At 48.9% G+C, this 18,264-nt stretch overlaps 1 protein-coding gene across 1 annotated transcript in view; it reads right to left on the reverse strand.

Annotated features, from left to right (window-relative positions):
• The window catches only part of LOC136613053 (NACHT, LRR and PYD domains-containing protein 1b allele 2-like), a 517,886-nt gene that overhangs the window by 59,220 nt on the left and 440,402 nt on the right, over positions 1-18,264 (reverse strand). Inside the window, exon 8 of the mRNA XM_066593875.1 lies at positions 11,386-11,618. Within this exon, the coding sequence (XP_066449972.1) occupies positions 11,386-11,618 (233 nt within the window). The remainder of the gene's footprint in view (positions 1-11,385; positions 11,619-18,264) is intronic.

An 18,264-nucleotide genomic window follows, 5' to 3' on the forward strand; every position in this document is an offset into this window, starting at 1 on the left:
GCTGCCTGATCTCTGCGCCTCCCCTGCTACCTGGCCCTCGGAACTGCGCCTTCGGCCACTAGCGCTGTCGGATGGGAAGTTTACCATCAGTTTGTCCACCAGCGCCCTGTGGCATAGCATCATTCTCGAACCCCTTTCCTCTTCGGGAATGAGAGTGGAAAGGTTCTCCTTATACCGTGGGTCGAGCAGTGTGTACACCCAGTAATCCGTAGTTGCCAGAATGCGTGTAACGCGAGGGTCACGAGAAAGGCATCATAACATGAAGTCAGCCATGTGTGCCAGGGTACCTGTACGCAACACATGGCTGTCCACACTAGGAAGATCACTTTCAGGATCCTCCTCCTCCTCCTCCTCCTCCTCACGCCATACACGCTGAAAGGATGACAGGCAAGCAGCATGGGTACCCTCAGCAGTGGGCCAAGCTGTCTTTCCCCCTCCTCCTCATGCTCCTCCCCCTCCTCCTCCTCCTCCCCTGGCCATACACGCTGAAAGGATGACAGGCAAGCAGCATGTGTACCCTCAGCAGTGGGCCAAGCTGTCTCTTCCCCCTCCTCCTCATGCTCCTCCCCCTCCTCCTCCTCCTCCTTAACGCGCTGAGATATAGACATGAGGGTGCTCTGACTATCCAGCGACATACTGTCTTCCCCCGCCTCCGTTTCCGAGTGCAAAGCGTCTGCCTTTATGCTTTGCAGGGAACTTCTCAAGAGGCATAGCAGAGGAATGGTGACGCTAATGATTGCAGCATCCCCGCTCAGCATCTGGGTAGACTCCTCAAAGTTTCCAAGGACCTGGCAGATGGCTGCCAACCAGGCCCACTCTTCTGTAAATAATTGAGGAGGCTGACTCCCACTACGCCGCCCATGTTGGAGTTGGTATTCCGCAATAGCTCTACGCTGCTCATAGAGCCTGGCCAACATGTGGAGCGTAGAGTTCCACTGTGTGGGCACGTCGCACAGCAATCGGTGCACTGGCAGATGAAACCGATGTTGCAGGGTCCGCAGGGTGGCAGCGTCCGTCTTGGAGTTGCAGAAATGTGCGCTGACCCGGCGCACCTTTCCGAGCAGGTATGACAAGTGTGGGTAGCTTTTCAGAAAGCGCTGAACCACCAAATTAAAGACATGGGCCAGGCATGGCACGTGCGTGAGGCTGCCGAGCTGCAGAGCCGCCACCAGGTTACGGCCGTTGTCACACACGACCATGCCCGGTTGGAGGCTCAGCGGCGCAAGCCAGTGCTCGGTCTACTCTGTCAGACCCTGCAGCAGTTTGTGGGCCGTCTGCCTCTTCTCTCCTAAGCTTAGTAGTTGCAGCACAGCCTGCTGACGCTTGCCCACCGCTGTGCTGCCATGCCGCGCCACACCGACTGCTGGTGACGTGCTGCTGCTGACACATCTTGATTGCGAGACAGAGGTTGCGTAGGAGGAGGAGGAGGGTGGTTTAGTGGAGGAAGCATACACCGCCGCAGATACCACCACCGAGCTGGGGCACGCAATTCAGGGGTGGGTAGGACGTGAGCGGTCCCAGGCTCTGACTCTGTCCCAGCCTCCACTAAATTCACCCAATGTGTCGTCAGGGAGATGTAGTGGCCCTGCCCGCCTGTGCCTGTCCACGTGTCTGTTTGTAAGTGGACCTTGGCAGTTGGTGAGGGCACGTACAATGTTGCTGGAGACGTGGTCGTGCAGGGCTGGGACGGCACATAGGGAAAAGTAGTGGCGACTGGGAACCGAGTAGCGCGGGGCCGCCACCGCCATCATGCTTTTGAAAGCCTCCGTTTCCACAAGCCTATACGGCAGCATCTCCAGGCTGATCAATTTGGCAATGTGCACGTTTAACGCTTGAGCGTGCGGGTGCGTGGCGGCGTACTTGTGGTCGCGCTCAAACAGTGGTGCTAGCGACGTCTGGACGCTGCGCTGAGAGACATTGGTGGATGGGGCCGAGGACAGCGGAGGTGAGGGTGTGGGTGCAGGCCAGGAGATGGTAGTGCCTGTGTCCTCAGAGGGGGGTTGGATGTCAGTGGCAGGTTGGGGCACAGGGGGAGAGGCAGTGGTGCAAACCGGAGGCGGTGAACGGCCTTCGTCCCACCTTGTGGGGTGCTTGGCCATCATATGCCTGCGCATGCTGGTGGTGGTGGCTCCCGGCTGATCTTGGCGCGACAAAGGTTGCACACCACTGTTCGTCAGTCGTCAGGCGTCTCTGTGAAAAACTGCCACATCGTTGAGCACCTTGACCTCTGCAGGGTGGCATGGCGCGAGGGGGCGCTTTGGGAAACATTTGGTGGAATATTCGGTCTGGCCCTGCCTCTACCCCTGGCCACCCCACTGGCTCGGCCTGTGCCCACACCCTGACTTGGGCCTCCGCGTCCTCGCCCGCGTCCACATCCTCTAGGCTTACCCCTACCACTCAGCATGCTGTATTACCAGTAGTGCAGAAACAGAACGCTGTAATTAAATGTGCCGCTTATTGGCCTGTGGTTGGAGGCTGACTTCGCTTACAGAACGCACAGCAGAGCCAGGAAATAATTTAGCGCAAGCCTGCTGTAACACTTAGCTGGCTGCGTATGAATTTGGACAACTACCCCCAGCACAGACCCAGTACACTGAGGGCGGTCACAGGCAGCCCAAATAGAATTTTTTTCACAAAAGTTTGCGGAGAGGCCCACTGCCTATATTCACCAAATATGTCTTCTGTCCCTGCCTCAGCAGCACTACTGTCCCTGGAGTATGTCAAATAACTGCAGAGTGTTGCACTGTGGACTGTGATACAGCACTGATGTAACAGCCAACACAGAGCCAGGAAATAATTTTGCGCAAGCCTGCTGTAACACTTAGCTGGCTGCGTATGAATTTGGACAACTACCCCCAGCACAGACCCAGTACACTGAGGGCGGTCACAGGCAGCCCAAATATATTTTTTTTCACAAAAGTTTGCGGAAAGGCCCACTGCCTATATTCACGAAATATGTCTTCTGTCCCTGCCTCAGCAGCACTACTGTCCCTGGAGTATGTCAAATAACTGCAGAGTGTTGCACTGTGGATGGGAATACAGCGCTAATGTAACAGCCAACACAGAGCCAGGAAATAATTTTGCGCAAGCCTGCTGTAACACTTAGCTGGCTGCGTATGAATTTGGACAACTACCCTCACCAGAGACCCAGTACACTGAGGGCGGTCACAGGCAGCCCAAATAGAATTTTTTTCACAAAAGTTTGCGGAAAGGCCCACTGCCTTTATTCACCAAATATGTCTTCTGTCCCTGCCTCAGCAGCACTACTGTTCCTGGAGTATGTCAAATAACTGCAGAGTGTTGCACTCTGGACTGTAATACAGCGCTGATGTAACAGCCAACACAGAGCCAGGAAATAATTTTGCGCAAGCCTGCTGTAACACTTAGCTGGCTGCGTATGAATTTGGACAACTACCCCCAGCACAGACCCAGTACACTGAGGGCGGTCACAGGCAGCCCAAATAGAATTTTTTTCACAAAAGTTTGCGGAAAGGCCCACTGCCTATATTCACGAAATATGTCTTCTGTCCCTGCCTCAGCAGCACTACTGTCCCTGGAGTATGTCAAATAACTGCAGAGTGTTGCACTGTGGACTGTAATACAGCGATGATGTAACAGCCAACACAGAGCCAGGAAATAATTTTGCGCAAGCCTGCTGTAACACTTAGCTGGCTGCGTGTGAATTTGGACAACTACCCCCAGCACAGACCCAGTACACTGAGGGCGGTCACAGGCAGCCCAAATATAATTTTTTTCACAAAAGTTTGCGGAAAGGCCCACTGCCTATATTCACGAAATATGTCTTCTGTCCCTGCCTCAGCAGCACTACTGTCCCTGGAGTATGTCAAATAACTGCAGAGTGTTGCACTGTGGACTGTGATACAGCACTGATGTAACAGCCAACACAGAGCCAGGAAATAATTTTGCGCAAGCCTGCTGTAACATTTAGCTGGCTGCGTATGAATTTGGACAACTACCCCCAGCACAGACCCAGTACACTGAGGGCGGTCACAGGCAGCCCAAATAGAATTTTTTTCACAAAAGTTTGCGGAAAGGCCCACTGCCTATATTCACCAAATATGTCTTCTGTCCCTGCCTCAGCAGCACTACTGTCCCTGGAGTATGTCAAATAACTGCAGAGTGTTGCACTGTGGACTGTAATACAGCGCTGATGTAACAGCCAACACAGAGCCAGGAAATAAATTTGCGCAAGCCTGCTGTAACACTTAGCTGGCTGCGTATGAATTTGGACAATTACCCTCACCAGAGACCCAGTACACTGAGGGCGGTCACAGGCAGCCCAAATAGAATTTTTTTCACAAAAGTTTGCGGAAAGGCCCACTGCCTATATTCAATAAATATATGTCTTCTGTCCCTGCCTCAGCAGCACTACTGTCCCTGGAGTATGTCAAATAACTGCAGAGTGTTGCACTGTGGACTGTAATACAGCGCTGATGTACCAGCCAACACAGAGCCAGGAAATAATTTTGCGCAAGCCTGCTGTAACACTTAGCTGGCTGCGTATGAATTTGGACAATTACCCTCACCAGAGACCCAGTACACTGAGGGCGGTCACAGGCAGCCCAAATAGAATTTTTTTCACAAAAGTTTGCGGAAAGGCCCACTGCCTTTATTCACCAAATATGTCTTCTGTCCCTGCCTCAGCAGCACTACTGTCCCTGGAGTATGTCAAATAACTGCAGAGTGTTGCACTGTGGACTGTAATACAGCGCTGATGTAACAGCCAACACAGAGCCAGGAAATAATTTTGCGCAAGCCTGCTGTAACACTTAGCTGGCTGCGTGTGAATTTGGACAACTACCCCCAGCACAGACCCAGTACACTGAGGGCGGTCACAGGCAGCCCAAATAGAATTTTTTTCACAAAGGTTTGCGGAAAGGCCCACTGCCTATATTCACGAAATATGTCTTCTGTCCCTGCCTCAGCAGCACTACTGTCCCTGGAGTATGTCAAATAACTGCAGAGTGTTGCACTGTGGACTGTAATACAGCGCTGATGTAACAGCCAACACAGAGCCAGGAAATAATTTTGCGCAAGCCTGCTGTAACACTTAGCTGGCTGCGTGTGAATTTGGACAACTACCCCCAGCACAGACCCAGTACACTGAGGGCGGTCACAGGCAGCCCAAATAGAATTTTTTTCACAAAAGTTTGCGGAAAGGCCCACTGCCTATATTCACGAAATATGTCTTCTGTCCCTGCCTCAGCAGCACTACTGTCCCTGGAGTATGTCAAATAACTGCAGAGTGTTGCACTGTGGACTGTAATACAGCGCTGATGTAACAGCCAACACAGAGCCAGGAAATAATTTTGCGCAAGCCTGCTGTAACACTTAGCTGGCTGCGTGTGAATTTGGACAACTACCCCCAGCACAGACCCAGTACACTGAGGGCGGTCACAGGCAGCCCAAATAGAATTTTTTTCACAAAAGTTTGCGGAAAGGCCCACTGCCTTTATTCACCAAATATGTCTTCTGTCCCTGCCTCAGCAGCACTACTGTTCCTGGAGTATGTCAAATAACTGCAGAGTGTTGCACTCTGGACTGTAATACAGCGCTGATGTAACAGCCAACACAGAGCCAGGAAATAATTTTGCGCAAGCCTGCTGTAACACTTAGCTGGCTGCGTATGAATTTGGACAACTACCCCCAGCACAGACCCAGTACACTGAGGGCGGTCACAGGCAGCCCAAATAGAATTTTTTTCACAAAAGTTTGCGGAAAGGCCCACTGCCTATATTCACGAAATATGTCTTCTGTCCCTGCCTCAGCAGCACTACTGTCCCTGGAGTATGTCAAATAACTGCAGAGTGTTGCACTGTGGACTGTAATACAGCGATGATGTAACAGCCAACACAGAGCCAGGAAATAATTTTGCGCAAGCCTGCTGTAACACTTAGCTGGCTGCGTGTGAATTTGGACAACTACCCCCAGCACAGACCCAGTACACTGAGGGCGGTCACAGGCAGCCCAAATATAATTTTTTTCACAAAAGTTTGCGGAAAGGCCCACTGCCTATATTCACGAAATATGTCTTCTGTCCCTGCCTCAGCAGCACTACTGTCCCTGGAGTATGTCAAATAACTGCAGAGTGTTGCACTGTGGACTGTGATACAGCACTGATGTAACAGCCAACACAGAGCCAGGAAATAATTTTGCGCAAGCCTGCTGTAACACTTAGCTGGCTGCGTATGAATTTGGACAACTACCCCCAGCACAGACCCAGTACACTGAGGGCGGTCACAGGCAGCCCAAATAGAATTTTTTTCACAAAAGTTTGCGGAAAGGCCCACTGCCTATATTCACGAAATATGTCTTCTGTCCCTGCCTCAGCAGCACTACTGTCCCTGGAGTATGTCAAATAACTGCAGAGTGTTGCACTGTGGACTGTAATACAGCGCTGATGTAACAGCCAACACAGAGCCAGGAAATAATTTTGCGCAAGCCTGCTGTAACATTTAGCTGGCTGCGTATGAATTTGGACAACTACCCCCAGCACAGACCCAGTACACTGAGGGCGGTCACAGGCAGCCCAAATAGAATTTTTTTCACAAAAGTTTGCGGAAAGGCCCACTGCCTATATTCAATAAATATATGTCTTCTGTCCCTGCCTCAGCAGCACTACTGGCCCTGGAGTATGTCAAATAACTGCATAGTGTTGCACTGTGGACTGTAATACAGCGCTGATGTAACAGCCAACACAGAGCCAGGAAATAATTTTGCGCAAGCCTGCTGTAACACTTAGCTGGCTGCGTATGAATTTGGACAATTACCCTCACCAGAGACCCAGTACACTGAGGGCGGTCACAGGCAGCCCAAATAGAATTTTTTTCACAAACGTTTGAGGAAAGGCCCACTGCCTATATTCACCAAATATGTCTTCTGTCCCTGCCTCAGCAGCACTACTGTCCCTGCACAGCACAGACCCAGTACACTGAGGGCGGTCACAGGCAGCCCAAATAGAATTTTTTTTCACAAAAGTTTGCGGAAAGGCCCACTGCCTATGTTCACGAAATATGTCTTCTGTCCCTGCCTCAGCAGCACTTCTGTCCCTGGAGTATGTCAAATAACTGCAAAGTGTTGCACTGTGGACTGTAATACAGCGCTGATGTAACAGCCAACACAGAGCCAGGAAATAATTTTGCGCAAGCCTGCTGTAACACTTAGCTGGCTGCGTATGAATTTGGACAATTACCCTCACCAGAGACCCAGTACACTGAGGGCGGTCACAGGCAGCCCAAATAGAATTTTTTTCACAAACGTTTGAGGAAAGGCCCACTGCCTATATTCACCAAATATGTCTTCTGTCCCTGCCTCAGCAGCACTACTGTCCCTGGAGTATGTCAAATAACTGCAGAGTGTTGCACTGTGGACTGTGATACAGCGCTGATGTAACAGCCAACACAGAGCCAGGAAATAATTTTGCGCAAGCCTGCTGTAACACTTAGCTGGCTGCGTATGAATTTGGACAACTACCCCCAGCACAGACCCAGTACACTGAGGGCGGTCACAGGCAGCCCAAATAGAATTTTTTTCACAAAAGTTTGCGGAAAGGCCCACTGCCTATATTCACCAAATATGTCTTCTGTCCCTGCCTCAGCAGCACTACTGTCCCTGGAGTATGTCAAATAACTGCAGAGTGTTGCACTGTGGACTGTAATACAGCGCTGATGTAACAGCCAACACAGAGCCAGGAAATAATTTTGCGCAAGCCTGCTGTAACACTTAGCTGGCTGCGTATGAATTTGGACAATTACCCTCACCAGAGACCCAGTACACTGAGGGCGGTCACAGGCAGCCCAAATATAATTTTTTTCACAAAAGTTTGCGGAAAGGCCCACTGCCTATATTCACCAAATATGTCTTCTGTCCCTGCCTCAGCAGCATTACTGGCCCTGGAGTATGTCAAATAACTGCAGAGTGTTGCACTGTGGACTGTAATACAGCGCTGATGTAACAGCCAACACAGAGCCAGGAAATAATTTTGCGCAAGCCTGCTGTAACACTTAGCTGGCTGCGTATGAATTTGGACAACTACCCCCAGCACAGACCCAGTACACTGAGGGCGGTCACAGGCAGCCCAAATAGATTTTTTTTCACAAAAGTTTGCGGAAAGGCCCACTGCCTATATTCACCAAATATGTCTTCTGTCCCTGCCTCAGCAGCACTACTGTCCGTGGAGTATGTCAAATAACTGCAGAGTGTTGCACTGTGGACGGGAATACAGCGCTGATGTAACAGCCAACACAGAGCCAGGAAATAATTTTGCGCAAGCCTGCTGTAACACTTAGCTGGCTGCGTATGAATTTGGACAACTACCCTCACCAGAGACCCAGTACACTGAGGGCGGTCACAGGCAGCCCAAATAGAATTTTTTTCACAAAAGTTTGCGGAAAGGCCCACTGCCTATATACACGAAATATGTCTTCTGTCCCGGCCTCAGCAGCACTACTGTCCCTGGAGTATGTCAAATAACTGCAGAGTGTTGCACTGTGGACTGTAATACAGCGCTGATAAAACAGCCAACACAGAGCCAGGAAATAATTTTGCGCAAGCCTGCTGTAACACTTAGCTGGCTGCATATGAATTTGGACAACTACCCTCACCAGAGACCCAGTACACTGAGGGCGGTCACAGGCAGCCCAAATAGAATTTTTTTCACAAAAGTTTGCGGAAAGGCCCACTGCCTATATACACGAAATATGTCTTCTGTCCCGGCCTCAGCAGCACTACTGTCCCTGGAGTATGTCAAATAACTGCAGAGTGTTGCACTGTGGACTGTAATACAGCGCTGATAAAACAGCCAACACAGAGCCAGGAAATAATTTTGCGCAAGCCTGCTGTAACACTTAGCTGGCTGCATATGAATTTGGACAACTACCCTCACCAGAGACCCAGTACACTGAGGGCGGTCACAGGCAGCCCAAATAGAATTTTTTTCACAAAAGTTTGCGGAAAGGCCCACTGCCTATATTCTATAAATATGTCTTCTGTCCCTGCCTCACCACTACTGGCCCTGGACTATGTATAATTACTGCAGGGCGCAATGCTCTGCATGGCCCATATAGAAAAAAAAAAAAGTGCAACACTGCAAAAAGCAGCCTCCACACTACTGTACACGGTTAGATGTGGCCCTAAGAAGGACCGTTGGGGTTCTTGAAGCCTAAAATACTCCTAACACTCTCCCTACAGCAACTCCAGCATCAGCAGCACTTTCCCTAAGCTATGTCAGAACGCATCTGTGGCGAGCCGCGGGAGGGGCCGATTTATATACTCGGGTGACACCTGAACTCGCCAGCCACTCACAGCAGGGGGGTGGTATAGGGGTTGAACTTTGCAGGGGGAAGTTGTAATGCCTTCCCTGTCTTTCAATTGGCCAGAAAAGCGCGCTAACGTCTCAGAGATGAAAGTGAAAGTAACTCGAACATCGCGTGGTGCTCGTTTCGAATAACGAGCATCTCGAACACGCTAATACTCGAACGAGTATCAAGCTCGGACGAGTACGTTCGCTCATCTCTAATAAATAGACATGTATAAGTTCGAGGCTTGTGCAGAAAAGGGGTAAGGGAGCTAAACGCTGGTAAATGTACGTTTATGCACTTGGGCATGGGAGATACTGTATTTGTCACCATTACACACTAAATGGGAAACTACTGGGCAAAACTGACATGAAAAAGGATTTAGGGACTTTAACGGTAAGCTTAACTTGACCAACCAGCATCAGGCAGCTTCTGCCAAGGCCAGTGAGACTATGGAACTCTCTGCCTGAGCACATAGTGATGGTGAATTTGATAAAACAGTTTAAGAGGGGCCTGGACACCTTTCTTAAGCAATGCAATAATGCAAGTTGTAATCACTAATTTCAGAAAGGATGTTAATCCAGGGATTATTGTGATTGCTAGACTGGAGTCAGTAAGGATTTGTTTTGCCTTAAATGGGGAAAATTGGCTTCTACCTCATTGGGTTCTTTCTGCCTTCCTCTGGATAAGCATTACGAGGAATGGGGATGAGGAATGGACTGGACTGGATGGCTATATGTTTGCTCCTCCTCTTTTTGGAAAATTATGCCAAAAATATACCCAGTTTATCAACAAAATATAACCTCCTATACAGTCCTCTTCCAAACAAGCAACATTATCCCCTATCTTTTCAGCATATAACTTATGCAACAGAGAAATTCTCTTAAAGACATTCATTGGATCTCAAACCACATAGATAGAAATACCTGATTCAACAATTCCCTTAAAAACTTTTATCTTGAACCTTTACAGTATTCTAGACCATCAACTGATGTTGAAATGTGGTAACAGTTTAGTTCAAACCAGGATTATACCAAATCACCTCTGGATAATGACTTTTTTTGAATCTCCAGTATCTAGGTCAACATTAGAAATGAGCGAACGTACTCGGTAAGGCCGATTTCGCAATCGAGCACCGCGATTTTCGAGTACTTCAGTACTCGGGTGAAAAGATTCGGGGGTCGCCGGGGGGCGGGGGGAGGTGTGGTGGAGCGGGGGGGGGGTAGCAGCGCGGAACAGGTGTGAGCTCTCTCTCTCTCCCTCTCCCCTCCACTCCCCTCTGCAACCCCCCGCTCACCCACGGCGCCCCCCGAATCTTTTCACCCGAGTAGTGAAGTACTCGAAAATCGCGGTGCTCGATTGCAAAATTGGCCATACCGAGTACGTTCGCTCATCTCTAGTCAACATCCATTATGCAATTAAAGTCTCCCAAAACCATAACTTGTTAACAGACGTTATTAAAAATAGATTTAAAGTGACACTCTGATTTTGGGACAAAATTCTGTATTAGGACAGGCTAGGGCGTGTGGAGTATATTACCTGCAGTTGTTATTCTCTGCTATCACTTTGACCAGTGGATTGGTGGAATGACAGATAGGAATAATTGCAGGTAATCTACCCTCCACCCTCATCAGTCTTGGGACAGAATTTTCTCTTGAAATCAGAGGTTTGCTTTAATAAGTTAGTTCACAATCTTGGATGAGTTAGGGAGAGGGACATAGACAATAGTAAGAACACAAATCAAACACTCCAATACCTCCATTAAGAAAATTATATTACAGGGTTTTGCCATTCACCTCCAGGGGACTACTGAGAATGCAACACTATGGTATCTGTAATATACATGCAGCACATCTTCTACGTCAAATTCCACAGACTTGACATTCTAACATGCCAAGCTGACCAAGTCTATGGGAGGGACAGACAGAGGGGCAGCACAACATGCCTGCTTGCATGCTCCATTATACGTTTGAGTGTCAGTGAGGTGATATACAATTAGGTCACACATAAAAAATAATAATTTCATTTCTCAGGTCTGGCGATAATGGCGTGTAACGTTACTCATTACCTCCTAGACATAGACAATGAGGGAGGTAGACTGCTGTCACCACGTTTGGTTCCAATGTGGATTTCATGTTGAAGAGAGGCCCAATAATCTCATATCCACTGTGCAGATTCTGCAGGATCTCCGTATAGTTACTCCATGAATCCACCTCATATTCTATGGTCACAGGTTGGGTAACCTGGAACTGAATTCCAGACTCTGAGCAGCGGAAAAGTCCTGGAGACGTCATTGATAGACTGAAAAACAGAAGGATAAACTGTCAGTTATGTGTAAATAAACCCAAAACTGAGTAAAAATACTGTGAAATTGTCATATGGCAATACACAAATAAGGGGGATGGAACAATACCTCTGCAGCACCACCTATTGGAAGGCAGCTTCCTAATATTGACTTGCAGGAAGCTGCCTTCCAATAGGTGGTGCTGCAGAGGTATTGTTCCATCTCACTTATTTGCATATTACCCAGAGGAGCATAAATGGCCTCATAAGTCTCCTTACTCACTCACCTTCTAGGTGCTCTCCCTAAGGAGAAAAGATAGCATTCCTGACCCACATAGCAATAATTCACATACTGAATACTTGTTTTATGGAGAGTCCTCCTGAAGAGGGAACCATCATATACTGTGAAAGGACTGCGGTCGGTGCGGCTCCAGGCTGATTTTTAATGTTTTGCATCACATTCACTTCATTTACAACTCAGCAACAGAAACCCCCCTGCAAAACCTGATTCATTTATCTTCTTAAGGGTGCAGTAATTTGTCACCTCCACCTTTATAAGGCCATAACCTTTTTAATTTTTATCAAAATAGCAATGTGGGAGGTGGGGCCTTGTTTTTTCGCTAGATGAGTTGCAATTTTTGATGCCATTATTTTGGGGTACTATTTATGACATAATCAATGCTCGTGCCAAATTTCTATGACATTGGAAGTGAGAGAATTAGATTCCGTACGTAAAATTTGGACACTAATTGTTTTGCGCTTAGAATTGAATAACCAAAATGGGACCAATTTACTTTTCCTACTTATGACATAATCAATGTTCGTGCCAAATTTAATGTTTCTATTACATTGGGAAGTGAGAGAATTTGATTCTGTACATAAAATTTGGACGCTAATTCTTTGGCGCTTAGAATTCAATAATCGAGTTGGGACCCATTTGCTTTTCCTATTTATGACATAATCAATGCTCATGCCAAATCTAATGTTTCTACGACATAGGGAAGTGAGAGAATTAGTGGCGAGTCAGTAAGTCAGTCAGTGAGTCAGTGAGTCAGTCAGTAAGGGCTTTCGTCTTTATATATTTAGAAGACAAAAGCCCTCACTTACTGAGTGACTCACTCGCTGACTTGCCACTAATTCTCAAACTTCCCGATGTCATAGAAACAGGAAATTTGGCACGAGCATTGATTATGTCGAAAATTGGAAAAGCAAAGGGGTCCCAACTCGATTATTTAATTCTAGTGCAAAAGAATTAGCGTCCACATTTTACGTATGGAATCTAATTCTCTCACTTCCTGATGTCATAGAAACTTGAAATTTGGCACGAGCATTGATTATGTCATAAATAGGAAAAGTTAATAGGTCCCAACTCGATTATTCAATTCTGAGCGAAAAAGAATTAGCATCCAAATTTTACGTACATAATCTAACTCTCTCACTTCCCGATGCAACAAATAATTACACAAATTTTTACCGCACAAATGTGACATTTGCCATGACCATTCTTTGCGTACTATATATTGGAAATTTAAAGGGTTGCAACTTGATTCTTCAATCCTATGCATAAAAGTAAGTGACCCCCTATGTAATTTAACTAATAACACACATCTGTACTGCACAAACTTGAATTTGACATGACCATTCCTATGTTATATAACTAATAACATATCTGTACCCCGCAATATATGAGACAGTTATCTTCTCAGCAAAATAAAAATGCATTTAGAAATATGAATATATAGTGACAGGAATAAAACTGACTGTTGTATGTATTGAATAGAGATGAGCGAGCACCAAAATGTTTGAGTGCTCGTTACTCGAGTCGAACTTTCAGTAATGCTCGAGAGTTTGTTTCAAGTAACGAACCCCATTGAAGTCAATGGGCGACTCGAGCTTTTTGTATATCGCCGATGCTCGCTAAGGTTTTCATTTGTGAAAATATGGGAAATTCAAGAAAGTGATGGGGCAGGCGAGGAGCTACATGTTGGGCTGCATCTCAAGCTCCCAGGTCCCACTATTAAGCCACAATAGCAGCAAGAGTGAGACACCCCCCCCCCGCACTGTCAGCATAAAGATCGTTCTCCTCTGCCACAGCTGTAACAGCTATGGCAGAGCAGAACGATGTTAGCCCATTGAATTCAATGGAGCCGGCAATACAGCCGGCTCCATTGAAAGCAATGGGCTGCCGGCGATCGCGGGATGAATATATAAGCCCTTCCCTGCAATTCATCTAGAAATGTGTAAAAATAAAAAAATATATATATACTCACCTGGTCCCGGCAGACGGAGTTCAGCGCGGCCGGCTGCAGTTCTCTTGAACTGCTCTGAACAGCTGTGAGTAGTATTCAGCAGCCGGGGATTTAAAATCCCCGCCTGCTGAATGAGCTGCCTCTGGTTGGTCACAGCCTGACCAATCAGAGGCAGCTCTCACTCACACCCATTCATGAATTCATGAATGGGTGAGTGAGTGCTGCCTCTGATTGGCTCAGCGCAGGGCCAATCAGGGGCAGCTCTCAGCTGTCATTCAGCTGAGAGCTGCCCCTGAGCCAATCATAGGCAGCACTCACTCACCCATTCATGAATGGGTGTGAGTGAGAGCTGCCTCTGATTGGTCAGGCTGTGACCTTTTTCCCCTGCTGTCTCTTCATCTGGAGAGGAGGGGGCGAGGAGTCCTCACACAGCCAATACTGCACAAGATGTTCCTGCTGCCACTGGTCTCTCACTGCAATTGAGCCCACAGAGCAGGTCAGCAATGTATGGGGTGAGTGAGAGGAGAGAGGTGGAAGCTGAGCTGCAATGAGTAGACACTAGAGATGAGCGAGCACCAAAATGCTCAGGTGCTCGTTACTCGGGACAAAAATTTCGTGATGCTCAAGGGTTCGTTTCGAATAACGAACCCCATTGAAGTCAATGGGCGACCCGAGCATTTTTGTATATCGCCGATGCTCGCTAAGGTTTCCATTTGTGAAAATCTGGGCAATTCAAGAAAGTGATGGGAACGACACAGCAACAGATAGGGCAGGCGAGGGGCTACATGTTGGGCTGCATCTCAAGTTCCCAGGTCCCACTATTAAGCCACAATAGCGGCAAGAGTGCCCCCCCTCCCAACAATTTTTACTTCTGAAAAGCCCTCATTAGCAATGCATACCTTAGCTAAGCACCACACTACCTCCAACAAAGCAGAATCACTGCCTGCATGACACTCCGCTGCCACTTCTCCTGGGTTACATGCTGCCCACCCCCCCACCCCCACCCCTGCACGACCCAGTGTCCACAGCGCACACCAAATTGTCCCTCATGCCACACGCTGGCCTCATGCCACACCACCCTCATGTCTATTTATAAGTGCGTCTGCCATGAGGAGGAACCGCAGGCACACACTGCAGAGGGTTGGCAGCGACCCTCTTTAAAAGGGACGGGGCGATAGCCCACAATGCTGTACAGAAGCAATGAGAAATAGAATCCTGTGCCACCGCCATCAGGAGCTGCACACGTGGGCATAGCAATGGGGAACCTATGTGCCATAATCCTGTGCCACCGCCATTAGGAACTGCACACGTGGGCATAGCAATGGGGAACCTATGTGTCACATACTATTCATTCTGTCAATGTGTCTGTATGCCCCAGTCAGACCGCGTTTTTTTATAAATAGTCACAGGCAGGTACAACTGGGAATCCCCAACTCCGCAATGGGAATTCCGTGTGCACCCAAAGCATGGGTGGCTCCCTGGAACCCACCGGCTGTACATAAATGTATCCCATTGCAGTGCCCTGGACAGCAGAGCTAACGTCAGATGAAATGCAGGTGGGCTTCGGCCCACACTGCATGCCCCAACCTGACCGGGCTTTTTAATTCATAGACACAGGCAGGTACAACTCCCTATTGTGAAGTCCCTGTGGACCGACAGCATAGGTGGGTGCCAGGAAGCCACCGGCGGCACATAAATATATCACATAGCATTGCCCATCACAGCTGAGGTAATGTCATGTTTAATGCAGGTCGGCTTCGGCCCACACTGCATGCTCCAGTCAGACTGGGGTTCTTTAGAAGTGGACACATGTAGTTACAACTCCGTGTGGACCCACAGCATGGGTGGCTCCCTGGAACCCATCGGCGGCACATAAATATATCCCATTGCAGTGCCCATCACAGCTGAGGTAATGTCAGGTTTAATGCAGGTGGGCTTCGGCCCACACTGCATGCCCCAGTCTGACTGGGGTTCTTTAGAAGTGGACACATGTAGTTACAACTCCGTGTGGACCCACAGCATGGGTGGCTCCCTGGAACCCACCGGAGGTACATAAATATATCCCATTGCAGTGCCCATCACAGCTGAGGTAATGTCAGGTTTACTGCAGGTGGGCTTCGGCCCACACTGCATGCCCCAGTCAGACTGGGGTTCTTTAGAAGTGGACACATGTAGTTACAACTCCGTGTGGACCCACAGCATGGGTGGCTCCCTGGAACCCACCGGCGGTACATAAATATATCCCATTGCAGTGCCCATCACAGCTGAGGTAATGTCAGGTTTAATGCAGGTGGGCTTCGGCCCACACTGCATGCCCCAGTCAGACTGGGGTTCTTTAGAAGTGGACACATGTAGTTACAACTCCGTGTGGACCCACAGCATGGGTGGCTCCCTGGAACCCACCGGCGGTACATAAATATATCCCATTGCAGTGCCCGTCACAGCTGAGGTAATGTCAGGTTTAATGCAGGTGGGCTTCGGCCTACACTGCATGCCCCAGTCTGACTGGGGTTCTTTAGAAGTGGACACATGTAGTTACAACTCTGTGTGGACCCACAGCATGGGAGGGTGCCAGGAAGCCACCGGCGGTACATAAATATATCCCATTGCAGTGCCCAGCACAGCTGAGGTAACGTCAGCTGTAATGCAGGTGGGCAAAAAATTAATTGGATTACACTGTAGGCGAGGGCCCCCAAAAAATTGGTGTACCAACAGTACTAATGTACCTCAGAAAAATTGCCCATGCCCAACCAAGGAGGCAGGTGAAACCCATTAATCGCTTTGGTTAATGTGGCTTAATTGGTAACTAGGCCTGGAGGCAGCCCAGTTTAAATAAAAATTGGTTCAGGTGCAAGTTTCAACGCTTTAATGAGCATTGAAACGTATAACAATTGTTTAGAAAAATTATATGACTGAGCCTTGTGGCCCTAAGAAAAATTGCCCATCCGGCGTGGTTGCAGGAGGAGGAGCAGGAGGAGGAGCAGGAGGAGGAGGATGAATATTATACACAGATTGATGAAGCAAAAATGTCCCCATTTTTGATGGTGATAGAGAACGATGCTTCCATCTGCGGGTGCAGCCTACGTATTGCTTAGGTATCGCTGCTGTCCGCTGGTGGAGAAGAGAAGTCTGGGGAAATCCAGGCTTTGTTCATCTTGATGAGTGTAAGCCTGTCGGCACTGTCGGTTGACAGGCGGGTACGCTTATCTGTGATGATTCCCCCAGCGGCACTAAACACCCTCTCTGACAAGACGCTAGCCGCAGGACAAGCAAGCACCTCCAGGGCATACAGCGCGAGTTCAGGCCACGTGTCCAGCTTCGACACCCAGTAGTTGTAGGGGCAGAGGCGTCACGGAGGACGGTCGTGCGATCGGCTACGTACTCCCTCACCATCCTTTTACAGTGCTACGACTCAGCCTTGACTGGGGAGCGGTGACAGTCTTGCTGGGGAGCCAGAAAGCTGACAAAGGCCTTAGAGAGTGTTCCCCTGCCTGTGCTGTACATGCTGCCTGATCTCCGCGGCTTCCCTGCTACCTGGCCCTCGGAACTGCGCCTTCTGCCACTAGCGCTGTCGGATGGGAATTTTACCATCAACTTGTCCGCCAGGGTCCTGTGGTATAGCATCACTCTCGAACCCCTTTCCTCTTCGGGTATCAGAGTGGAAAAGTTCTCCTTATACCGTGGGTCGAGCAATGTGTACAACCAGTAATCCGTAGTGGCCAGAATGCGTGTAACGCGAGGGTCACGAGAAAGGCATCCTAACATGAAGTCCGCCATGTGTGCCAGAGTACCTGTACGCAACACATGGCTGTCCTCACTAGGAAGATCACTTTCAGGATCCTCCTCCTCCTCCTCCTCAGGCCATACACGCTGAAAAGATGACAGGCAAGCAGCATGGGTACCCTCAGCAGTGGGCCAAGCTGTCTCTTCCCCCTCCTCCTCATCCTCCTCATGCTCCTCCCCCTCCTCAACGCGCTGAGATATAGACATGAGGGTGCTCTGACTATCCAGCGACATACTGTCTTCCCCCGGCTCTGTTTTCGAGCGCAAAGCGTCTGCCTTTATGCTTTGCAGGGAACTTCTCAAGAGGCATAGCAGAGGAATGGTAACACTAATGATTGCAGCATCGCCGCTCACCATCTGGGTAGACTCCTCAAAGTTTCCAAGGACCTGGCAGATGTCTGCCAACCAGGCCCACTCTTCTGTAAAGAATTGAGGAGGCTGACTCCCACTGCGCCGCCCATGTTGGAGTTGGTATTCCACTATAGCTCTTCGCTGCTCATAGAGCCTGGCCAACATGTGGAGCATAGAGTTCCACCGCGTGGGCAGATCGCACAGCTGTCGGTGCACTGGCAGATGAAACCGATGTTGCAGGGTGCGCAGGGTGGCAGCGTCCGTGTGGGACTTGCGGAAAT

The sequence above is a fragment of the Eleutherodactylus coqui genome, chromosome 2 (assembly GCF_035609145.1).
Source record: "Eleutherodactylus coqui strain aEleCoq1 chromosome 2, aEleCoq1.hap1, whole genome shotgun sequence".
In the NCBI taxonomy this organism is placed as follows: Eukaryota; Metazoa; Chordata; class Amphibia; order Anura; family Eleutherodactylidae; genus Eleutherodactylus; species Eleutherodactylus coqui.